Consider the following 26,732-nt stretch of genomic DNA (forward strand, 5'->3'; position numbering starts at 1 on the left):
CTAACATGGCGACATGGTTTCAGTAGTGATACTATATCATCATCTTTGGTTCCAGCCTGCAAACCAACACGAAAAATAGCAAGGAACCTACCCTCGAAATCCAGCAAGGTAGTCACCAAAGTAGCCACCAGAGTGCATTACTTCCAGCAAGTGAGCACGCACTAGCGCAGCCACCTTGAAATCCATCACGGAAACAAGCACCGTCTGAATCGTACTTAACTGAGACAGGATATCACTCTACTGGATTTACTTTAGTGGGGAAAATTTAAGGACAGTGTATAAGTTTCTAAACTGGTTGGTGTCCCAACGTTAAAATTAACATATGTGATGTGAATGCTATGGTAACATTGGACAGGTTGTTAATAAAAATGTATTTCGGTTAAATACTATAGTACCATCAATGATCCTCACCTAGAGATTCACTAATAAATGCTAATTAGTTCCTCTTACAATTCGTGCAGCTCTATTTCATAAAGTCTCTACTTTAAACTCTTGACCAATAAAACGGAATGAAAGGACGTGTTTCAACCAATCATGGCTGTTTATCGCTACAATCTTATCACTTCCCTAGCATTTATTTGTTTTTATCATTTCCCTAGCACTTCTTTTTATCACTTCCCTAGAATTTGTTTCTTTATTTGCCAACATTTCAAACTGCTAATTCTTTACGATACTATAAAACATGCTTTGCGATCATCATTTGATTCCCGCATAGATAGTCACTGAAAATGGCGGCTCCTTTCAAAAATTTTGGTGAAGCTAACATTAGTGAAATAGAATTTTAATAAGTCAATTAATATTTTATTGTATCAGAGTAATTTATTTCTTCTAATCTTTATACACTTTCTTCTAATCGTGTAATAGCCGATGGAATCCCACTCGAGTTTTGATTTTCTCTAGATAAATCGAAACCTCTAGTGAGATTACTGTTGATAAGATAGACAGTACTTTAAATATCCCATTAAGTTCACTTGTTTCATTATTCAATAATTTTATATTATTAGCATTAATATTATTACATGAGTAAACAATATATTATAGCTTGTAGACAATTCATTGGATTACTGGAAAGAATAGCTGTCAATTTTATTGAGAAAATAAGAATAATTTTCATTACATACTGCAACAGCTGAGAATAAGATAAATTCATTCCATGATGAGTATCCCCCTATAGTTACATTAAATTGTATAGTATACTTATAGTACATATTCTTGTATATACATGCATCAGTGTATGTTTCTGCACATAAAATAATGAATCCTTTCCGTATAATAATATGAAAAACTAAGCAAACAGAAGACTCTCGTTGTCATTAAAGCAACTCTTAGCATCAAAGGATGATATCACTGCGGCTTACTTCTCAGTACTGTGATTTGCAAGTCAACATGCAAACCTTGACATTTGTCAGTGCATGAGGCTCTTATAGCACAGAACTAGTGTCTCGGAGTGCATTCCTATCACAAATGCATTCGCTAACAAACGTAAAATCGTTTCCATAGTAATGGGATGCGGAAAATATCAGTGAGCTCTCAAGATGTCAGACTACGATCCGCTTACACTCCATCTTAATCTAAGAATGAGTAATTTTCTTGTAAAGGTAAAAATATATAAAAATCTTATAAGTGATTACTCAAGTTATGAAAGTTATTACTGATCAGTAAAAGCAGTCACTGATTTTCAATAGAATAAAAGTTTACTTTTACTAATACGTAATTCCTAGAAAATTTTTATTGTTTATTAAATAAAGAAATATAAAAAATTACCTATATTTAGATTTGATTATACTGCAGATGGCCTTGCTAAGTGACGTAAAAGAATACTTATTTTCTGCTGTGAGCTTAATGGTCCACCTCTTGTTTCGTAGGTGTCACGTAGAAATTAGCCTCTTAAGAAGTTGACTCATGTATGCCGTACAGCCTCCATCTTCATTATTCTTACAGTCGTTATGGACTCAGTTATACTAGCGAAATCACCCGAGAATGCATTGTGGGCATTTAAGATACAGAGTATTCTATCAACGACATATGTCTTGCAGTCCTAAGGTAAAAATCGACAGGTGAAATGTGGATCAAGCGTTAGGAAAAGTGATTTTGCATAAATAATAATAAATTTAGCTTCCCTTATGAAAAGGTTGCCAGATTTGACAAAGCGAATTAACGGTTAGAGAATCGAATAGGTTATACAAAATGTCAGAAAAATTTACACCTACTTAAGTAGCGTTTGTGCTCATTTACAGTTAAGAAAGTGGGGGGAAAAAATATCATCAGATAGGTTAGAATGATTTGAATGCCATATACAGCGAGAAAAATAATAGTACGGATTTATTGGCATTGATATCTAAACCAATCAATAGCCATCGGTTAAGATAACTTCAAATTTTCATTATCACTCCCATACAAATGATCTCTCAATATCTGAACCGATCCTTTGAGGGCACTAATGGCTATTTCCTTCACAATGCTGTGTGTTAGGCCCAGGTTTTTACATTTGCTGGCAAAGAAGGAGGGTATGGTACCTCGTGCTCCCACCATTAGATCTATTACATCAATGTGGACAGGCTATATTTATCTTTATAGAACCGGATTGTTGGTTCATAGATCCGTTTCTTTTCACTGTCCACCTCATGCGCTTGATCTGCATGTGTCTCAAATCTGATGGTGGGATGGAGAATGTATGCCGAGTTGTTCTTAATGGCAATGATATCAATTCGCCGAACACTTCCTTGTGTGGCTAGTCCCTGCACCTCTTGATGGACCGTAAATCCTACTTCCTTCAGCGCCTCGGCCAGCATAGAACGGACAGAACTAAAGTCGCCAATACTGACTTTTATCTGCGCCATCTAGTCGTACAAGTAATAACTAATGAAGGCATATATACACGGGAAAATTATCAACCATTATCGATTAGAAGTGGCCAGATATATTTGGACACCAGTGTTTAGGTTTTAGTGTTCTGTAAGTTACGCTTTCAACTGTGAAGGTCGAGCGTGGAAATTCAACGTGAACTAGAAATGACCGACAAATTTTATCTGAATCTTTTATCTCGGACAGACTTCATTTAATATCGGAGGCATACAATACGGACCTCCTGAAGAAGCAACGCTAAAGATTTTAACACCCTTAAAACCATCGTTGCCGGCCGGTTATGAAGCCGCGAACCTCGAATGAAACGACTAACATGCTAACACCAAGACGACAGAAAATGGCGTAGTAGTACCGGCGGTGATTGTGAAGAAGGGGGTTTTAACTCTTATCATGTGAATGATGAAGAACAGGTAGACCGGAGAAAAATCCTCTCCGGCACCGGGACTCGAATCCGGGTTTCCAGCTTTACGTGCTGGCGCTTTATCCACTAAGCCACATCGGGTTCAAGTTCCGATTTCGGATTTAATCCTTCTCATTTTTAAATTCTACCTACTGTGTTCCCCTATGTTGGCCTACCCTCGTGGACCATGTCACATTACATGTGACAGTAGACCAATCACAAGTACAGAGGTACACTCATTACGAGTGACTAAGTAGCCGGGGTCAGACGGAACATGGCGTCGTCTTGAATCACAAAATGATTAGTTACGCTTTATCATATCACTATGATGTACCGAAGTACATATCGATCGTCTCGTTCAAAAGTGCGACAACTCAAAAAAACAAGTTTTGAGAAATCTTCAGTTGAAAGTTTCAAATAAATCACCTAGAAAGGAACAGAGTTCTGGTTCATAACCACGACATTTAGAAATGAGTCATTATTCAGGACGAGTTTATCACAATCTTCCAGTTCATTATTAATAGATTTCGAAATGTACTAATAATGAATTAGTAAAGTCCATAGTTATAATTACTTATAAAGCAGTTTATTTTTCTTTTTGATTGTAAATAGGTATGACTTATCTCAATATTGAATCGGAAAGAGCTCCGAAAGGGGCTTTCAGTAGAATAAATAACTAAAAATGGCAATTTTGAGTTGTCGCACTTTTGAACTGGACGATCGATATGGAGTACATATTATACTCTATAGGTCTATGTACTTCGGCACATCATAGTAATGAAATCTTATCATGCAAGTTAAATCCTATGGAAGTTCCTTAGTTTGCATCTTTGTGGTCAGTATGTGCTTGTTGTGTTCCGAAGGAAATGATGGGAAGAAACTGGTTATAATAATTGCCAATAATTTGATAAATTCAAACAGGTATTATGAATACCCATTACTTACAGAACTTATCAGTTTTATAACACTGATATTATTACTATCACTATTATTATTATTATTATTATTATTATTATTCTTCTTCTAAGATTTGAGTCTACCAGATTGAATTTACTACTTACACAGTAAGAGAATATAACAAATTTCAGAACCTTATATGTGTATAGCAAGGTGAATTGCTAACTGACACACAGGTTTGCAGACCTAAAAATACACTGGTCAAAAAAAGTTAAGCATATTTCCAGTTTACCCAATAATACCTTATATTTATGTTTCTTTTGGTTTTATGTGGCACGTATTATGTTTACCAATTCAAACTCTTTCATTTGTTTTATTCTGCAACACTAGGTAACGTCCAAATCACGGCTAGTAAACAAAGCCTGTAATTCGAGCAAAGTTCAATCAGTGTCGTTTTGCTTCATAGTGCTTCATAGTGCAGTACAATGGCTCGGAACACCCTTACAATGGCAGACCGCATCAAAATGATCACTTTGATGGAACAAAACATGAGACAAGTTGATGTTGCTAACATCCTTCATGTGAATCTGAGTATTGTATCCAGACTGTGGAGAAAGTTCCAGGAAACCTAGTCAATAGCAGATCGACCTCGCGAGGGCCGTCCACGCAAAACAACACCAGGTCAGGACCGGTATGTAAGGTTATCTGCACGTAGGAACCCTATAGCCTCAGCTACAACTCTGCGCCATGACCTGCGCGAAGCCACTGGTGTTGTTGCACGTAGCCAAACTGTGCGCAATAGACTTCATGACATAGGGTTGTATGCTCGAAGACCACTTAAGACTCCAGCACTCTGTCCACATCACAGGGGTGCTCGTGCAAGATGGGCTAGAGCACATGAGAATAATTGGATACGAGACCAATGGATTAGAACTTTATTCTCAGACGAAGTGAGAATGGGCCTACACCCTGACAACAACTCTATTCGCGTATGGAGACGAACAGGGGAACGAAATCATCCCTCAATGACCGTGGAACGTCACCAACAGTTTGGTGGTTCAGCCTTGTTTTGGGCAGGTGTCATGTTTGGCCGCTGCACGCCACTGGTTTCAATAGAGGGAAACATGACTGCTGCCGTGTATGAGAACAACATCCTCCAACCCATAGTAAGTGGTTTTGCAGAGACTGTAGGAGAAGGGTTCACTCTACAGGACGATAATGCTCGGCCCCATCATGCTCATAGTGTGCAGCGGTATCTGGTAGAACATGGGATCCGAAGAATGGATTGGCCAGCATGCTCACCGGATATGAACTGCATAGAGAATGCATGGAGCTTTCTCAGGAGAACCATTTCCAATCGTCCACATCACCCATTAACGATTCAAGAACTCAGGAATGCTGCCTTGGAAGAATGGGACAATTTGCCTCAGGAGAGCTTAGATGCGTTGGTACTGAGTATGCCCCGTCGCATACAAGAGTGCCTCAGGGTTCGTGGAGGACCAACACGTTATTAAACAGGGTACTGAAAGCACCATTTCCTTTTCTTTGATGGTGTACGAATTTCAACTTCCCTTATCTTTTCCGTTGTTTCCAAACAATGCAACTTTTTCATTTCATATTGAGTCCATTGTTAACAAATAGTGTATTTCTACTTTTAAGTTTATTCTGTGGAACCAAGAAACCCAATTATAATTTATCTATTTTATTTTAATTAATAAAAACCGTTATATGCCGAATTGTGCTTAAATTTTTTTTGCCCAGTGTATAAGCTCCCATCTCGTAAATAATTTGTATTCCACAACATACTGTTCCCTACTCTTGCTACTACAATCCCTAAGCGCGAAGTGAACTTAAAGTAGATAAGCTTCAAAGTTAATGTTGTAACAGGGTGCACAATGTTTTATATTGAATCACATATTCGTGTTTCATCATCATCACCATCATCATCATCATCATCATCATCATCACCATCATAATAGTAATCGTCATCTCATCACCACCCTCTATATCTTAACCATTTCGTCTTTTTCGTCGCCCATAACATCACATGTTTCAAATTTTTATGCTGTTATTTAACGACGCTGTATTAACTATAAGACTACTTGGTGATAGCGAGATGATACATGCTGAAATAAGACCGAGAATTCGCAATGGGATTACTTGATATTCTTCTTAGAGTTGGGGAAAACTTCATAGAAACCCATTTAGACAATCAGCCCAAGGGGGAATCAAACCCACACCCAAGCGCAGCCCTGGATCAGTGGGTAAAAGCGCTGCGCCTGAGATATGCCGATGACTATGTTTACGTTACTGTCATGATATGAACACAATATTACTTTATATCCTCACCATTTTTATCTCATTTTCTTTATTTCTATCACACTACCCTTGTCTTCCTCATTTCATCAGCTCATCAACATCATCATCAAGATCAGCGTCATCTTTTTCATCTTCTTTATTATTATTATTATTATTATTATTATTATTATTATTATTATTCAGCCATCACATTATATAATCATTATTACCACAATTTTATTGTCATTAAATTAATATTTTCATATTATTGCTCCATCATTTTCATCAACAGCTACGTCACTATCATCATCATTATCATCATCGTCTTTATCATTCATCAATATGTCTTATTTTTAGAATTTCAAGGCAGACCCTTTCATAACTAAGCGAAAACAAATAATCGCCTGAACTACCTCGCTGACGGATTGGTTTCAAATCAGTTTTAAATACAAATTCTAAATCTTAAATAGGTGCCGACAATATGTTATATGAGATGCGATCAATAAGAGTGTTAAAATGATTTTGAAGTTGTGGAGAACGTTTTTTTTTTTTTTTTTTTTTTTTTTTTTTTAATATTTAAACTATCCCTTGTTTTATTTACCGACGCTCGCAACTGCCGAGGTTATATCAGCGTCGCCGGTGTGCCGGAATTTTGTCCCACAGAAGTTCTTATACATGCCAAGGCGCTAAAAACCTTGGCACAAAAAAAAAGCACACACCGAGGCAGCCGCTGCAGTTACAAGCAGCCAATCACTGTAGACGCAAGCGAACCAACAACCACTCGTGTTGCAAGGCCCTCGTACACTGCAGCTAGCACAGAGTTCGTTCTACCTGACTGAGTTTGTTCACAGTTTGAGAGCACGAGTTGCCCACCCATGTACATGTCTGTCGCATTTAAGCACACTTAAACACCATCGACCTGGTCCAGGATCGAACCCACAACCTCGGGCACAGAAGGTCAGCACTCTACCGACTGCGGCTACCAGGTCGGCTGGAGAATGTTCCTATCAAATATAAAGTTTTGACAAAATACAGAGATTTTGTTCCTACTTATTCTTGTAGACGGATAGGTTGCATTTTGGAAATACTGGCGATCATATTTAAAATGTGATAACATTTGGTAAACATAGTTGATATCCCTTTTAAATTTAAGAATTTGCTGAAGGGCGATAATATTGCTATATATTTCAATAGTGAAGTTAGAATGACAAGAAAAATTGAATTAACAGGAGAAAATCACCACCAGAACTAGTACCTTTTCCGCTAAAATTCTTAGATAATCTGCTCGAGATTCAAACATAACTTTAGCGTAACGTGTTAATTTGTTTCAATTAGACAGGGATTCGGCTAAGTAATAAACACCACAGAGGCGTTTTGTAAAGCAGTGTAGCAATAATGAAACCTCATGTTAAGTCTTGAATTGCTTGTGAAACGCACTGTAAGGTTTATTCCAGGAAACTTAGCAATAAGGGGGATAAGGATTTACGAGGGAGTTGGTGTAATAGCACCGCTCTGCAAACACGCGTCATCCCTTCCAGTTCCAACCCTCTCGACGCAGACAAAATCTAAATGAGTCATAAATCAATGGTTTGATGTAAGAATCTAGAATAATGAGTTACTTTTGTTTCAGAATTACGTATTCCATATAAAATAATTGTCATTTTAGAGCTCCGTATCGGTAGTTAGCTTCTGTTCATGCGATAACATATGAATTACAGAAAGTAACTTCGAAACAAGTTGTCTTAGTTTATTCTGTGAAATTAAGGTTTTGTGCAAAGTTGTCGAGACTTAAAATATAGGAAATGATACATATTCATGTAACAATTACGATTGTGTATTCTTGGAAAACACTGAACAAAACAGGGAATGGTGCATATTCGTGTAACATTACTGAAACAAGTAACATATTTGTGTTACTGTTGTATAATGTTGTGAGACATGTTCGTGTACTTTAATCCTGCGGATTTTAGGAAAGTACTGAACAAAACAGAGAGGAGGAACGTATTCACTTAAGAATCGCAATAGGTACATTACGTTTTCATATTCTTGTTGTGCAGAGTTGGAAAGTCCTAAAAAAACGGAGAATAGTGCATAATACTCTCTGCGTAATAATAACTATTTATTATATTTTGATATTAATGTTATGCAATGTTGGAAAGTCGTAAGCAAAACAGGAAATAATGCATATTGTCGTAACTACCGCAATACTCAATGTTTTGATATTACATAAACATAAAGCACAACATAAAGCAGAACAGTACATACTGACGTAACAATAACATTATATTACATCTTGTTATTAATTTTGTGGTCTACAGTGATTTTGTTACCGAACAAAAACAAGTGTACCAGCCCTAATTTAAGTGTCCTGATTACAGATCTGAAGTCCATTTTTTTTCTATCACGTCACAATTTTAAAATAATAACATTTTTAATTTTTACGTTTTTAATACATTTAGATACATTCTATTTATTTTATTGTGATTTTGCTACTGAACTGAAACAAGTGTACTGCCTCTAATTTGAGGTGTGCTGATTACAGATCTGAAGTCCGTTTTTTATATCACTCCACAATTTTAAAATAATAACATTTTAAATTTTAAATTATGATCTGTGACACTACATTCAGGTCAAAATTGAGTGCTCTTGAACTGGAAGCCTGAGGCATATTTGTACAGTGTCAACTAGGTTTTTAGGAAATTATCGAGCTGATAATTATGCTGAGTTAGTATATAACATGCTCAGAGCATTTCAGAATCTAGGTTGTCACATGTCTTTAAAAATTCACTTTCTTCATTCACATCTTGATTTTTTTCCATAAAATCTCGGCGAACATGGTGAGAGTTTTCATTCGGACATATCAACGATGGAATTAGGTACCAGGGTCAATACGGTCCGAGCTTGATGGGTGATTTCTGCTGGTTCCTGCAGCGATCAACCACATGCCAACATAAGCGGAAAAGCAAAGATCTCAAGAATTTTAATAGAGTTTTTAGTCCTTACTACATATTGTAAGTGTATATCTTCTTATAAATTTATTTAAAATAATATAATATAACATTTTACAAAGAATAAATAAACTATATGTACTGCATAGTGAGATTTAGAATTAATGTTACAGTCCTATAACTCAAAAAAAAACGTGCTATGATAAATCTGATTACAAATCTGGAATCAGCGCACCAATTTCAGCATAGAATACTTGAAATTTCTTCAGTAGGAGACAAAAGTTTTTTTATTGTGGACCAGTAATTAAAAAAAAAAAATAAGCAAAATAGGGAATGGAACATGCTGACGTAGCAATCGAAATATATTATAATTTGAAATATTGCTGTGTAGTGCTGGAATGTTCTACACAAAATAGGGAATGTTATATATTGAGGTAACAATCGCAATATATTACGTTGTTATATTACCTTTTTGCATTTATTTGAAATCCTAAACAAAACGCGGAATGGTTCGTACTGACGTAACAATCGTAAAATAATGTATTACAGTACGTTTAGATATTACTGCTTACAATGATGGAAAGTTCCAACAGAACACGGAATGGTGCATATTGACGTAACAATCGTTACACATATTTTGGATATTGCTGCTCTGCAATATTTGAAAACAAGGAATGGCGAATGGTAGATACTGAAGTAACAACCGTAATGTTTTACGTTTTGCTATTACAGTACTACTGTAAAACGTTACAAAGCCCTAAACAAAACAGAGAATGGTATATAAAGATTACGATCAAAATAAGCCCATAGAATGCCATTAGGGCAAGGATTTCCTGCGTGTGCAGGGCTAACTTTCTTTGTTACTTGCATATTGACGTGATAATCCCGATATGTATTACGCTTTGATAATAGTGCTACGCAGTGTTCGAAAGTTGAAAAAAAAAAAAAAAAAAAAAGGAAAGAAAGGTACCTCTTAATGCAACAATGGCAATTTGATACGTTTAGTATTACTGCTGTAAAATGTTGGCAAGTACGGTACTAAATAAAACATCGAATGGTACATATTGACGTAACAATGGCAATTACTTTTTGATATTATCAATGTAAAATGCTGGAAATTCCTGAAAAAAAGAAGGAATGATAGAATTACTGTGACTAACAATCACAATATATTACTTTTTACTATAGCTGCGATAGAATGTTGGAAAGTTCTAAACAAAGGGGGGAAAGGTCTCGTATATTGACGTAACAATCGCAATATATATTACGTTTCGCTTTTACTGCTGTCCAATGTTGGAAAGTCCTTAAAACAGGGAATAGTGTATATTGATCTAACAATTACAATAAACTATGTTTTAACATTAAAGTTGTGCAATGTTGAAAAGTCCTAAACAAAATAAGAAGTGGTCCGTATTGAAGCAAAAATGAGACTATATTACTTTTGATATTACTGTTGTGCAATGCTGGATAGTTCTAAGCAAAACAGGGAATAATACATATTGTCATAAAAATAGGAATATATGAGCCGTTCAGAGCAGACGTGGTGTAAGTCAAAAATGGGTAACGAGGGTAGAAGTAAACATTCTGTAAAATATAGTGCAAAGTAGCAATTAATATTCAATTTATTTAAACTATTAGAAGTCAGTGGATAGCAAGAACGACGTATTAATTCGTACTTTGCGCTGTATTTTACAGAATTTTTACTTTAAACCTCTTTATCCAATTTTGACTTAACCCCTTTTGCTCTGAACGGCTCATATTACATTTTGATATTACTGTTGTGCAATATTGGAAAGTTCACTTTTAATTATTAATTTAATTACTCAATATAATAGTTAATTGCCGAGACGTAGGTGGGAAGATAATATTAAAATGGATTTGAGGGAGGTGTGATATGATGGTAGAGACTGGATTAATCTTGCTCAGGATAGGGACCAATGGCGGGCTTATGTGAGGGCGGCAATGAATCTCCGGGTTCCTTAAAAGCCAGTAAGTAATAGTTAATTATATAATATATAAAATATATCACATTAAAATGTATTCTATTATATACTGCATTATTATGTTTCATTAGTATTTCCTGTAATATTATGTAGACACTGTTAAATTTGTTTATAGATTTCAAGTACGATATAACCACAGTCTAGTATATAGTCACAAAGCTCAATATGTAGGGAATATGCATTCAATGACAATTGAACTTAGGTGCTAGCCACTAGAATTGCTACTATCGCACAGTCTATTGTTTCTAGTACTCTCAGTTGCTAACCTCATGGAGTATTGTATCACGAGAAATGCAAAAAATGACCTCAAGCTTCGTGACTGTATGTACTAGGTTGTGATATAACTGTATCTTGTAGTAAATAAAGTGATAATTTTTCTATTTGTCACCACAACTAACAGTCAACATGAAATTTCCCTATTTTGGATGTTTTCTTTCTTTGTGTGCAACATCTATCAGGTCAAAGTTGCAAATAATTTTGTCGCTATGTAATGGCGCGAAAACATGCGCGCTTTTGTATTACTTTTTCTCAATTGTCCCTCTTGACAGTAAAACAACACATTTCCTCTTCCAGTTCTTGTGAATTACGTTCTCTTCTTGGCAAACCCGGAGTGAGTCGAGAGGTCAATACGCTCTAACTTGCATAGATGTTCTAGTTATTGCGTCAGTCCCGAGACTGCTTGCAAGGGAGGGAGTTCTCGCGTATCGATTAAGATTTTTTCTTCCACATTCCTATCTTGATATTGTCTCGACAATCACATATCCATCTGCTTTTCCGGGACTTCCTAAGTCCCAAAGACAAATATCCAAATTAACCCAGAATAAATAAGACTTGACCTTCCAATTCTCACATGAAGATTTCTACTTTTTGCTGTTTTATTGTTCACAGTGGTTATCTGAAAAAATAATATACTTAGACTCTCGTTACAAAGTCATACTATCTGTTAATATTTTTCTAAGTACTTAGAAATAAAATCATGTGGTTAAGAAAAGCTTAATAATAACACTTGTGGGCTCTCACAATATTGGCCATGCGGTACATCCATCATTTCTGGTAGTTATGCAATTGATCACTAGAAGGCAGGTATTAGGCTCGACCCTATCTCTTCGTATGGCTGCAATGTCATGGAGCTTACCTTAGTAGGCTTTGTCTTATGGCAATTACTGATTGGGGAATGCCTATTGTTTGTATTTTCAAGCAAAATTATGGATTATATCAGTTTAGTTTAAATTATAAACATAATACCAGATATGATTATAATTATGAATATATATTTTGTGTAATATTAATGAATTATTATACCAACATTACAATTATTTACAAACTAAATCCTCTATTTTACCTTTGGGATTATGGAAAAGCATTTCGCATGTAATGCAGAAAATGAAAGTTCATCTCTACAGTTGGGCATACAGTCAATGCTTTCATTATTGAGTGTCTTGTAAATTACGTACAGTTCAAGGAAATTAATTACAAATAGGTTTGCCGGATTTGAAAGTGGCAAATAAAGAACACCTACTTTAGATATTCAGTTTCTTTAAGAAAGAAAACAGTATCTTCATTGAGTATGTAAGAGGAGAACGCACTGCGCTTTAACTAATTAATAAAATTAATGATATTATGACTTACGGGTTATAAACTATAATTAAAAACGTGAATTGACAAATATCCCAAGTCAAAAATTTACCAAATTTGACTTTTTATCTTATATACGTCGTGTTTTACATAGGCTACCATCAAGTCCAACTCTACGCCTGTTTCATGGCAATCGGCGATGTATGCAATGGAGGGGGAAAGGAACCATCCCATTATCTTCTGTCATAGTTGCCTCATAAGTGGTGTCATATTGGTATCACTTGTGGCGTTCAGATCTGTTTTCGGACAGTTGACTAAAAAGTCATTGCAAGCCTATATGAGGCGTTCAGAAGTCAACATGATTAACTCATTTTCCAAAAGTTTTGAGATATTCAAGGTTAAAGTTGAATACACATAATTGATTCTGTGTTGTAGTCAAGAAGAATATTGCATTCTGTGGGCTTTTTTACTGGACTATGGAGTTAATCACATTGACCACTGAAAATATGGTCAATTTAATACATTGCCAACTTAGTAACTCTAAAGTAACCAAAAGTGGAGTTAATCATGTTGCCTTCTGAACGCCTCATGTATACAGTATATACTGAGAGGCAAGAGAAGCGGGCCACCTAAAATGTTTTACGTATAGAACTGATTTCTAGAATTTTGTACATTTTTTATAAATGTCGAGCGAATTATGCAATGTTAAAATTAGAAAATGTTAACAAATCAGTTTATCATGGAACTGATAAAACCAAAAAAAAATCTGAAATCAATGAAAATGAAAAAGTGATAATTTTTTATTGAGACTCTAACAGTGGGGTTCTTTGGTAACGAAGGAATTCGTAATAACACGTGTCGCCTTCCCCTGCTCTAATTACAGCATCCAACCGGCGATTCATTCCAGCCATAATTAAGTTCTGGATGTGATTCTGATCAATGTTGTCCCACTCCTCTGTAAGCTTATTCCGGAGCTGATGGAGATTCCTGGGTGGAGGTAGAAGACTTCTAACACGTTTTCCCAAAAAATACCCAAATGTGTTCTATTGGGTTCAGATCGAGAATTAGTGCTGGCCATACCATTCTGTTCACACCAACTTCCTAAAGGTACTCATTCACACACCTTCCTAAGTATGACGGGAGTTGTCGTGCATTTGTAAAATATGTTCTCCTATAAATGGAGTATAGGGAAGAACATACTCCCTGAGAATCTCTTCAATGTATCATGGTGCAGTCAGAGAATCTCCTTCAATGAAAACGAGGTCCGTGTGAGCTGCACACCATCACTGATCCACCCTGAAAACTTCGTCGAGTGCTGAAATTACAGACAGCATAGCGCTCTCCTCGTCTTCTCCAGACCCGCCCACCTCCAGCTGGAGATCGTAGACAAAACCTGGATTCGTCCGTGAACAGAACTTGACTCCATTGCTCCGGAGTCCAATCGACGTGATTACGTGCAAAGTGTAATCGTGCGACACGATGTTGTGGGAGCAATTCTGGACCTGTTGCTGGTCTCCTCGAGTATAAACCAAATTCATTGAGTCTTCATTCGCTCACAATGACATTTCTTACTTCCTGTAGGGTGTTCTGTGTCTCTACTGCAGTAGAGTGGCGATCTCTCAACCAACATGTTTAGGACGATGAAGCTGTTGCTAGTTTTCGTTCCGAACAAGGTCTCCTACAATATCTTCCAGTCTCCCTGTAGCGGTGGATAACTCTCTGTATGGATGATCGTGGTATCCCGAGAGCTGCAGCAACGTATCGCTGGCTTCTTCAATTTTCAATTGTAGCTACATTTTTGCTGCGTCAGTTGCACTTCATGGCATTTCTATACAAATTTAGATAACGTGCTACAAGAATAAGAATTAAAATTTTATAGAAGTGAATGGAAGTGTGAAAATTTCACCAGATATTTAAAGGTTAGAACGTGATTACAAATCGCTATTTTACAACAATGGTATTCTGTGCTATTCTTTTTTTTTTAGATCTGCACTGTTGTCAGATTTAAAGTCTCTAGACATTATACATCTTCATTACACAACTTTTAACACTATATCACTTCGGAATATGTATTATAGGCTATGTCTTTCTCGTGTTACATTTTACCGTACATGGTTGATATGTTTCGGCTTGTTATTGGCCTCCTTCAGAGTTGTGAAGAAGGCCAGTAGCAGGCCGAAACATGTCAACCAGGTACAGTAAAATTTAACACGAGAAAGACATATAATACGTATTCCTCTAGACATTGTTTCACTGTTACTAAGCAATGAAGCATATTGAAAATAAAAAAAATATCTCTTAAGTTTTAGTTTTTGTAGGTGGCCCGCTGTTTTAGCCTCTCAGTGTAGTTTTCTTGCTCTTCTGAAAAATTTACTTCAATGTACTTGGGTTATTTGTCAATTAATTCAAGTCTTCTATTTTGTGGTTAGGGATGTCAAAGCGCCTGCACTGCGTGCTTTTAAGAACCCGCACATTTTTCTTAAGAGTGATGATTGTACTTTATCCCGCGGAAAAGTGAAATTTGTTAGATTTGTATTGCTTGTAGTATGAGTATGTAATACAGATGCTTTGGTATCCCTGTTGTAGCCTAATTACTATAACTTATATACTGTGAGTTTAGTCTTTATTTTTATACACGCCTACATTTCACACTCATATCCTTCTTGAAAAGCCATATTTAACAATTTGTTGTCTAAATAATCTTTCTGTAACATTCATTAATATACAAGTAAATAATCCAATAGTTGATATTTATTTATTTATTTACTAGCCGTACCCGTGCGCTCCGCTGCACCTGTTAGAAATAAATATAAAGTCATTACATAATTAAAATAGGACGTTTGATCCAAGGAACATTCGTGTTTGATAGAAGGATAAATCGTTTAATATGTTACTTGTCCACACCTGTGGAGTAACCGTCAGCGCGTCTGGCCGCGAAACCAGGTGGCCCGGGTTCGATTCCCGATCGGGGCAAGTTACCTGGTTGAGATTTTTTCCGGGGTTTTCCCTCAACCCAATATGAGCAAATGCTGGGTAACTTTCGGTGGTGGACCCCGGACTTATTTCACCGGCATTATCATCTTCATCACATTCAGACGCTAAATAACCTTAGATGTTGATAAAACGTTGTAAAATAACCTACTAAAATAAAAAATATATATGTTACTTAATTTAAATTGTATTTAAATAATTAAAATGCGGTCATTTTGGTCCAGAGAGCAATCATTTTGTGCAATGACAATTCCTTTAACATGTTTCTTAATTGTTATTACATGCAACCATAGTTTAATGAAGATTTAAATATCATTTAGTTTTAATGTGTATACTTTATATCACTTGCTATATGTTTCAGAAGTTACTGTAATGACATTGTAGAATTGTATAGAATACAACTTATCGGAAATTATTTTTAAAGAAACTTTTCTTATGTAATATTTTTCATGAAAATCAATAATAAGCGAGATATTTCGATTTATTTAAGTCAGGCCCCCTTATAACCTCCTTTTAAATAAAGTATTTTGAATGCCATATAGCCTAAAATCTAAGTTACAACGAACTTAATTTATATTCCAATTTTTATATAAATCGGTTCAGCCATTATCGCGTGAAAAGATAACAAACATCCAGACAGACAGACAGACATACATACATACATGCATACATGCACACATACATGCATGCATACATACATACATACATACATACATACATACATACATACATACATACATACATACATACGTACAAAAATTTCAAAAAAGCGATTTTCGGTTTCAGGATTGTTAATTATATATGTTAACACCAATTATTTTTGGAAAATCGAAAATTACCAGAAAAATTTGGTTACAGATTTATTATTAGAATAGATTTATTTATTTAATCCTACAGGATTATGGCCATAAAGCCTTCTGTTCCATCCTACTAGACAGCACACACAAATACATAAATACAAATATTGACAAAAATAATACAAATTAAATTAAAGCCCTATAGACGATCAACAGTGTCAAAAGAACACATACAGCATAGTTAAATAATCGACTAAAACATTTAGGGACTGATGACACAAATGTAACACAACTAGCCAGGAAAAGAATATTGAAGTGTTTGGAACAAAACTGAGTCGTAACTGACACCAGAATAAAACTGAGAAAACTATAATTGTAACCATGAACAATTTCTAAAGAATTATTTTTATTTCAGGTTTCATTAAAATCATCCATGCGGATAATTTATTATGTAAAGAATAGTTTAGAAACAGATTTTGAAAATTTAAGTAACAAATAGCCTTTGAAGAACAAAGTAGGTTTTCAATACATTTATTTTGGCAGAACGCTGTACACAACGGACATGAATGATGTGCTGTCATGAAAGCTATTTTCACTTGTGTGCAAAACGCGCCGCCACAACTGAAAACACATAAACGGCTGTCACACGAGACGCGTTCCCAAGGAAGAATTGGCAGTCGAGCGTTTTTGTGACATCGGTAAACATTCCACATCAAGGTCACTGGTTCAGAGAGTTTTGAAATTCAACGCAAGATGGAGTTAGTCCAAATTCTCTCTCCTATGCATGGTCAACACTCAGTCAAGGGGAATAGTGGCATAAGGGTCGCGTGTCTGATCACCTGAGGTGTATGCAATTAACTTAGGAAGGACGAATGAATTATGCTCATAGTTTTCCTCTATCCTACATTACCATCTTGTTTGTATTTTGTCTTGCTACTCTACTAACTTTTATATCAACTTTGTGTACATAAACAAAAAAAAGGGGTAAAAAAAAAGAAAAGAAACAAGTAATTCATGTCTAGATTTACGTTGTGGTTTCCTCTTCATCTCAAGCAGCTGGTTACATAAGTGCATACTATGTGCCAGAGAAGACAGGTTGAAACTAGTTATGCAATTTTAACTATACAACGGACGAGGACTGGACTATTTGGAAAGTTACGACGTCATTCTTGTAAGGTTTCCGTACTAGATGCATCCACAACTGTTTGGTCATATGCTGAATATAAAGCCTGGCTGAATCATATATTAAGCCAATACAAGACAAATCTTAGCTCACACTAGGAATTTAGCGGTATCTCGTGCAATTCCTTGTGATGATGAAGTGCAATTGCAGCTGCTTTCTCTAAAATATTATCAATAATAGTAGTAGTAATAATAATAATAATAATAATAATAATAATAATAATAATAATCATAATAATAACAACAACAACAAAGATACATTGATGACGGTAAAAGTAAAATTTACAGTTTTTATTTCGTTGCAGTAGTGGAAAGAATGAACTAATTTTTATTTAACCAATATAGTCTCAAAATATTGATATGGATCTTTTAATTGAAAATCATAAACTCAAACAGTTTTATTACTTATTCAGTAACTTCCTATGTATATACCATTAATGACACGGTACTTATTACAGCGGAATTCAAACTCCTTCCACAGTCGACTAGGAATATCTAACATAATTCCCGCAATTTATTATACGATTCTATAGCTTAGATGCGTAAATCACGGATTTTCTCACTGGAAACAACAGTTTTCTACTGTCCACATGAGACAAAGTCTAACGGAATAATGTCTGGACTTCTCGTCGGCCACACATTTGGTCCATTTCGTCCGATCCACCAACCCGGAAATCTGTCACTTAGAATATCACGTACAATATGTGCGTACACCCTATCAGTTCCCAACTTTACAGGCCTAATTATAGGCATTCCAGTGGCTTCCAATTTCTCAACTTCAGGAAAGAGAAATTGTTGAAGCATTTCCAGCAAAGTGTTCCCTTTGAAAGAGAACGGCCCAATTACTCTCTCTCGCATTAATACTATATATTGAATACAAAAGAGTGTCGAATATGTTCCTGTAGCTATAAATTGAATAAAATCCCTTTCACAGGCTTCCTTCCATCAGTGATAACTCATGTTTCGTGTTTAAAGAAAGCTTAAGAACTGAAGGGAAGCGAAATGTTCCCACGTTTGATGACGATGACATTCTTTTTCTTCATGCTGTGATGTGTTTATTTATTTAATTAATTTAATTAATTTACTTATTACTGATTTATTTATTTATTCACTTACTTATTTATTTATTTATTTATACTGGTGGGGTAAAGGCAATAAGGCCCTTCCTTCCAGCATGAATATCAGAATGATACTTAAATCTTAGCAGAATCACTGCTCTTATAATGGTCAAATAAAACATAGCAACCTGTATTATGAAGGTGCAATTTTTAAAACAATGGGAAAACTTTTGGTCTCCAGTGGACTTCCTCTCATGTTGATGTGGGTAATGATAATGGAGGATACTCCGCAAAGAAATACAAATTTCAATGCAAACAACTCTGAATACATTCTTCTTCCAATAAAAGGAGACGTCACTATAGATAAAAATAAGTAATATCGAGATTAAGAGAATCACTGTAGCGTACAAAAATAAAAGTGTAAATATCTCGTTCAACATTCAGAAATTATTTTTATTATTAAAATTTCATAGTCACCGAGATGTGATTTACTCGTATATCAGAACTTTGAAGATACGGATGAGTTTCATCTGGATGTCTGATAAAGAGGTCAATTACTGCTACAAATTATTGAAGAAAAATATATCTTAATGACTGCGAATTTCAACATGTAACACATTGGGCAATAAGAAGTGTAAGTTATATAACTTTCAAAAAGAGAAAAACATGTCCGAGAGTATAAAAAGAAATAAAAACTTTTGTCAGTAATCAATATGTTTAGTCTTCGGAAAATAAAATTGTCATGAAAACTGTTAAAAAAATTCAGGTACGCCTATGAGAAATACTACTAGCACATGGCTACAACTTAGTAGTTCAGTTAGCCTACTAATACTGTCCAGCTAGATTTGTATTTCAGACCACTGCACTGTGTATTGGCTTCAAGTTGCATACGAGCGGTGGTACCGTATTTGGCGAATTAACAGATATATTAAATAAACCAACAGTAGAGAAGATGTTTGTTCTACGTAATTATCTCTTCATCTCAACTGACGGGAGAACAAGCAAGCTGTCAGGATGAAAGGAGAGCAAATAGCAATTGTGGCTGCACATGGAAGTCGTGGGAATCCTCCAAGAACCGCCAGAATTAGCACACACAGATGAAATCAGATATTCAGAGTAGAAGTAGTAGTTAGGAAATTCTTTACTTCAAGCCGTATTGTTATTCTCATTGTGGTAGAGGTTACCGTGATTGCCATTGGACTACTACTGCTACTGCTACTGCTACAACCACTATCACTACCACGATCACTAACACTACTACCACCACTACAACCACTACCACTACCACCACCACCACCAATACCACCACCACCACCACTACCGCCACCACCACCACCGCCACCGCCACCAATACTACTACTAGTAGTAGTAGTAGTAGCAGTAGAAGTAGAAGTAGTAGTAGTAGTAGTAGTAGTAGTAGTAGTAGTAGTAGTAGTAGTAGCAGTAGTAGTAGTAGTAATATACAAGGTGATTCACGAGGATTTACCGTCCTTTACGGAGTTTATTTCTGAAGATATTTTGAGCAAATATTGGCATATAAACATAGTTCCTATTCTCAATATTTTCAGAGTTACACTAATTTAAAGTTGTTTGTAAAATACGTTTTTTCTTTAGTTTGAAGGTAAAAGAATAATACAATAATAGAGAATGAACCATTCAGAAGTATCATTTCTTTAATTGCAAGTATTATGAAGCTAAAAATGTGCTGTGAACTCCTTACTTGCTTCGTACAGACATCTTTTCCTATTTTTAACTAGAAAATTACATTATTCTTACGCACTTATCACAACAATTATTACAAATCACACTAATTCCGCCGACTTATTTGCAGTTCAATTTTTCATCCTAATTTACAGTCTTGGAGAGTTTACAACACATTACATGTCGCCGTCCGCTTGAGTACACTTGGCCGCACGCTTGTGAACGGCACCCGTCGCTCTACGTAACTGCAAATCCTTGGATTCCAAGCTTCAAAATGACGGGTCATTAATTAAAATCCATTCAGCCGTTTTCCCGCAATTTCCATTACCAGCTCAAATTATATACATAGATAGCCTATTAACCTGTTGTATCTAATGGGATACTTTGCGAATTTAAGGCCTAAGAAATCTGGATCCTACATACACTGATTATTTAGTCACTCACGAAGTAACGCACGTGGCTGGTACAATCATTAAGTGAAAGACACTGTTGTATGTGGTATGGCTGCAGTAATTATTCCTTAAGAATTCGTAAAACAGTCCAATGTGATACACCAACTTCGCGACCAATATCACGGATTTTGTTCCATAAAATTCAACATGTCTTCTTCCTTATTTATAATTCCATCAGGTCGCAAAGGACCGCGATTACGACATTGAGGTATTACACTTCCTGTGTCACGAACACGCCGACACATTGCAGTACGCTTGGAATATTCCTACCTGGAAATCTTGCCTCATACAGTCGCCGAGCTTCACGGCTATTGCAATGGGATTCTCCATAAATGAGCATTATGTCAAGATATTCCTGGGTTGCAAATCTGAGCATTTTAAAATGCAGAAAACTAAACATCAAACCTGTACGTTTGCGCACTTAATATGTACTCCTGAATGACTGACTGAGCAAGCAAGACTGAGCACTGAACCCAGCGCTCGCGGCTTACCTGTACTAGGCGAAGGGACGAGATGTTGCCAAACGTCGCTCTCAGAATTACGAAAAGTGTTAATTAGTGTATGTAATTTGCACGAAAACTATCAATTGTATTGCAAAACAGCAAAGTAGCAAACCATTTCTAATTGATTTCTTTAATTATTATCTCAGTACAAATTAAAATAATATGAATAATACTTAGAGAGTAAAGGAGGCTTAAACATTTAAGGCAAAAACATTTTTCTTTTTAAGTACCGGTATTTACGTCCCACCAAAATGTTATTTCCATTTTCATTTGTATTCTACCCAAGGAATAAACTGTTAAAATTTGCACAATATAACAGTTCCACCCTATATGTATATTTATTGTCATTTATTACAATGGCTGAAGAAGATATCCTGGACATGTAAGGCCCTATAACGGTTTCTCTTGATCGCCAGATTTGTTTTGTGGCACACTAGTCCATAATTGTTCAATTTCTCCACGAATACAATATAATACAGTCCATTATACCTTTGAGGGCCTAAAAAAACGTTTATAGGCCCTAGGGCCAAAAAAATATGTCGTTTGTTTATTTCTACTTATATTTATTTAATTGGCAACAATTTATTCTCAGCTTGTTTGGCTTTAATAACAACTTCAGAAGGAATTTCGGTTTCAACAGATTCAGATATCATTTCCAACATAACAGAATATTAGTTATTAAATTCAGAGACTGGTAACTTAACAACAAACAAATAATAGCATCATGCATGGCCCCCTCAAGGAATAATTTTTATTCTATGTAGCCTATTCTTTTTTTCTAGTATACACAGTCCCTAGATACCAAAACGAAACACGCTAAACAAGACATACAAACAGAAAGCGAATTGCTAACTTAAAACACTTATCAAAAAGTTTTAGACTGCCTCCATGATCTGTTGGCTTCCAGATCTGAAGGTCCCGGGCTCGGCTCTCGGTAAATTTTTCTTGAAGAAGAAATAAAATACAATATATCAGGACTGTCGCTGGGCAGGACAAGTTTCAGCGTCACATTGTTGACAAGTAACTCCATCAGTTAGCACAACCATAAAGCACTAATATAGATGCTATAGAGTTAACAACAATAAAGAAAGTTTTAATTTAGGCAATTACGGACTAATGCGCCACAAAATAATGTATGAAAATTTGGCGAAATTTCATGTTTAAACCTCGGGCCACTTGCACCGTCGCGCCAGAGGTCTTGACAGCAACCTCGTAGCCCTCGCTATAAACATCTTCGTTTCGTCCTTAATACATAAATTACTATATCATCATATGAGCCGTTCAGAACAGAAGTGGTGTAAGTCAAAATTGGGTAATGGAATTTAAAGTAAAAATTCTGTAAAATACAGCGCAAAGTAGCAATTAATATGTCCTTCGTGCTATCCACTGACTACTAATAGTTTAAATAAATTCATACTAACTGCTACTTTGCGCTGTATTTTACGGAATGTTTACTTTAACCCTTATTACCCATTTTTGACTTACACCACGGCTCATATATTTCTATTCGTTTTCATTATTTTTACCACGACTGGGAGTAAATGTAGGTTTCTGGGTTACCAAAATCGGGACAGAAATATAACATTTCCTCCGTAGGGAAAGAAATATAAAGTAACAATGAAACATATCATTATTATTACATTCGTTGTTGCTATGACATTTGCTTTGCATCTGGACATATTCACTCAATAAAATAGCTCCAGCAAAATTCAATGATAAGAATTTCAGAAATAAAATGCAACATTTTCCTCCCGGTCGTGGAAAAAATATTATATTCATCACGGGATCGAAACATAATTGGTACATTTGTACCTAGGGAAAAATCATGCGATTCTTTTCCTTAATGTATGATATACTGTTATTACATTCCATTTATCTATTTATTTATTTATCTGTTTATTTATTTATTTATCTAATTATTTATTTATTTATCTATTTATGTATTTATCTATTTATTTATTTGTTTGTTTATTTGTCTATTTATTTATTTATTTGTTTATTTGTCTATTTATTTATTTATCTATTTATGTATTTATCTATTTATTTGTTTGTTTATTTGTCTATTTATTTATTTATTTATTTATTTATTCATTTATTCATTTATTCATTCATTCATTTATTTATTTATTTATTTATTTATTTATTTATGTTTTCCCTTGATTTCAGATGAGTGGAAGCGGAAACTGGAAGCTCGTCGATCTTGGTTCCTTGAAAACGAGAAATACAAGTCAGACGAGAAGAAGAGGCCCGGTGGTAGGCCAAAGACTCAGGAGGATCTTTTTGGTGTTGATGGCTCTTTCAGACAACTTAATGTTGACTAGATAACTACGCTTGTCGTAAAGTGATTTCAAATTAAGCATAATCATTAATTGTAGCAGAGCTTAAAAATTTCAACGTCATAATAAAGTACAGTCTCTCAATAAATTACATCTTGAGGAAATCAAAAAATATTATTTTCAGCAAAAATCCAACCTACTGAATTTTAACCGGGCACTCACGTGTTGATCTGGTGTTTGAAGTATTGTGTCTGTGAAGCGTGTTGTGTCAGTGAAGTTATGGTTTATAGTGGTGGTTGAAAGTTTTTGAGCAGTTAAGAGTTTTTGAGGTGACAGTGAAATCAGTTACAGCGTCAGTGAAATGTGAGCTGAGAGAAGTGAGAGTGAAGTGAAAGTAGTGAAAGATTACTTCGCTAAAATGTACTTGTTTATGTAGGCCTATGGATGTCACATTTATGTAATCACACTCATATGAGTTTAGGCTTCAAACTCTCTTTCCTTAAGTTTTAAATGACAGTGCTAAGGTACAAATTAAGTTTACCTTAATTTAATTAGGTAATTTTAAATTGTGCTTCTTTCAATTTAGTATTCTCCCTTTACTTAGAATGCTTCTTTTAATTTGGGGTTCCATATCACTGTCACCGGGTGTTTGCCCATTTGTAATGTGAATTCATACATACATTCGCTGAGCTGAATTAAATTACCGGAAAACTATCAGCACTTGCGATATTGTTTTTGAAAGGGTTTAGCTGTAGTTTCAATATTGGGTAATAGGGATATCCTGGACTAGAATCAACAGATAGCGCGCGTGTACTTTGAGGGATGCGCTTTTTGTGTGCATTTGTTTTACAATATATAAACATTGAGGATTTACGTGGTGTATTAGTATATTAAATACTCTTAAAAACAATTCAAAATACAAAATTTTTGTTATGTTCCTATATGTAAAAATCAGGGAAAGTTTTTCGCCTTCAATCAGGTCCCGACAGATTCTGAATATATGCTTTCAATCTTAAAAAATAAAAAAATAATTAAACTGCACCTCAAAAGTGCTAGCTATTAAACAAAAGAATTACTTCAAGTAAGGTATTTCTGGCTATAGTTTCATTTTGGAAGAGAGCAAAGAAAAATATTGTAATAAAAATATATGCGACCTCTACAGCGAGCTATATTAGCTTATACGTAACATATGTATGTAGCTCAATTCTCCACGACTTCTTCAATGCACTGATATACATTACATTCCTTTTCTCAATAGTTATCGACCAGAAATGAAATTATTTAAAAAATGCTTTGATATTATCCCTGGCTGTTAGTCTATTATGTTAACATCTTGGCCTTGTAAATTATTATTCAAAGTATGCAAATCTGGCTTTCAGATAGTAGTTCCCTGTAAAACAGGTTTGAATAATTTCAAGGAAAAATTGTTTCGGGGCCAGGCATCGATCCCGGGACCCTTCGCTTAGCGCACGAATGGTCTATTTTTTTTGTTTCCCCTTGAAATTATTCAAACCTGCTTTACAGGGAGCTTCTACCTGAAAGCCAGATTTGCATAATATATTCGTCACTGGACGTACGTTAACAGAAAACCACAATTTATGTCACACAATATTTGTGTGCACTCAAAGTTGGGTTCTGGCGTCTTGTCAGCCCATTTGAGTTATGTGGATACAAAGGGAAAAATTGTGACGGTGCCGTGTATAGTTCTTGGGGTAGCTCAGTCGGGAGAGCATTCGTGCGCTAAGCGAAGGGTCCCGGGATCGATGCCCGGCCCCGGAACAATTTTTCCTTGAAATTTTTATTCAAAGTGTTTTAAATGTTCCATAATATCATCAAAATAGGCTATTATTACAATATATTATTCTACAGTCTGATCCGTTTGCGTATGGATAATATTAATTTATTTTTATAAAGCTATTATGACGATAGGAAAAATTTCTTGCTGGTTACATTATGATTAAAAGATGGGAGTTTTCATATGCGACAATCAACAATGCATAATCTGAAAAAAAAACAAACAAATGAAAATCGTAGATGATTAAAATGGCTACTACAAATCAACAGCGGGTATGCTAAATTTGAGAATGTTAAAAGAGTTCAAACATAATTTCGACGTGAGTTAATAGTGTGCATAATGTACCTAAATACGATTTAATAATGTTATAGTATCGAACATTTGTAGAAACAGGTTCTGTGTTAAAAAAAATGCAGGAGGTCGCAGGCGAAACCCAGTACGAGAAGCAGCTATCTCTTGGCTTGGCCTCCAAACACTCCAGATCTAACCCCTCCTGAAGTGTTCGTGTGGGGTTTAGTTAAAGACATTTTCTCTTCACAGAAACCCAGGAACATTGATGATCTGAGAGTAAAAATTACTCAAGCTTTTCAACAAACCACCTCTCTTATGTTACAACGGACATGGGCTGAATTGCATCACCGTTATGAGTTGTGCAGGGTGCACAATGGGGGTCTTGTTGAGCTCTGAGGAATCGTCCATCTTTCAGTGTTGTATGCACAAAGTTTCAACAAATAAAATTCAGTAGTAAATCTTTTACGGTGTTTTAAGTTTATCCATACTCAAACGGATCACTCTGTATTTTAGTCATCTTTTGGTGATATCCACTAATTCTGAGTAAAATAATAGTTGTTTCCAAATTTACAGGGATTTATTTATATTTTTCGAATGGGTTTAAGTACCTTACCCCCACTAATTTCTTCACTAGGAAATTACAACCCTGCATTAGACAAACATAAAAGACCTAAGCGCGTACTCCACCCTCTAGCTTGGA

General features: G+C 35.4%; 1 protein-coding gene across 1 annotated transcript in view; it reads left to right on the forward strand.

The window, feature by feature from the left end:
• LOC138706238 (retinol-binding protein pinta-like) overlaps nucleotides 1-24,094 on the forward strand; it is a 108,046-nt gene extending 83,952 nt beyond the window's left edge. The window contains exon 7 of the mRNA XM_069835286.1: nucleotides 23,837-24,094. Coding sequence (XP_069691387.1) covers nucleotides 23,837-23,991 — 155 coding nt within the window. The 3' untranslated portion in view covers nucleotides 23,992-24,094. The remainder of the gene's footprint in view (nucleotides 1-23,836) is intronic.
• Nucleotides 24,095-26,732: the final 2,638 nt, after the last annotated feature.

Source organism: Periplaneta americana, chromosome 9 (assembly GCF_040183065.1).
Source record: "Periplaneta americana isolate PAMFEO1 chromosome 9, P.americana_PAMFEO1_priV1, whole genome shotgun sequence".
Taxonomy (NCBI): domain Eukaryota; kingdom Metazoa; phylum Arthropoda; class Insecta; order Blattodea; family Blattidae; genus Periplaneta; species Periplaneta americana.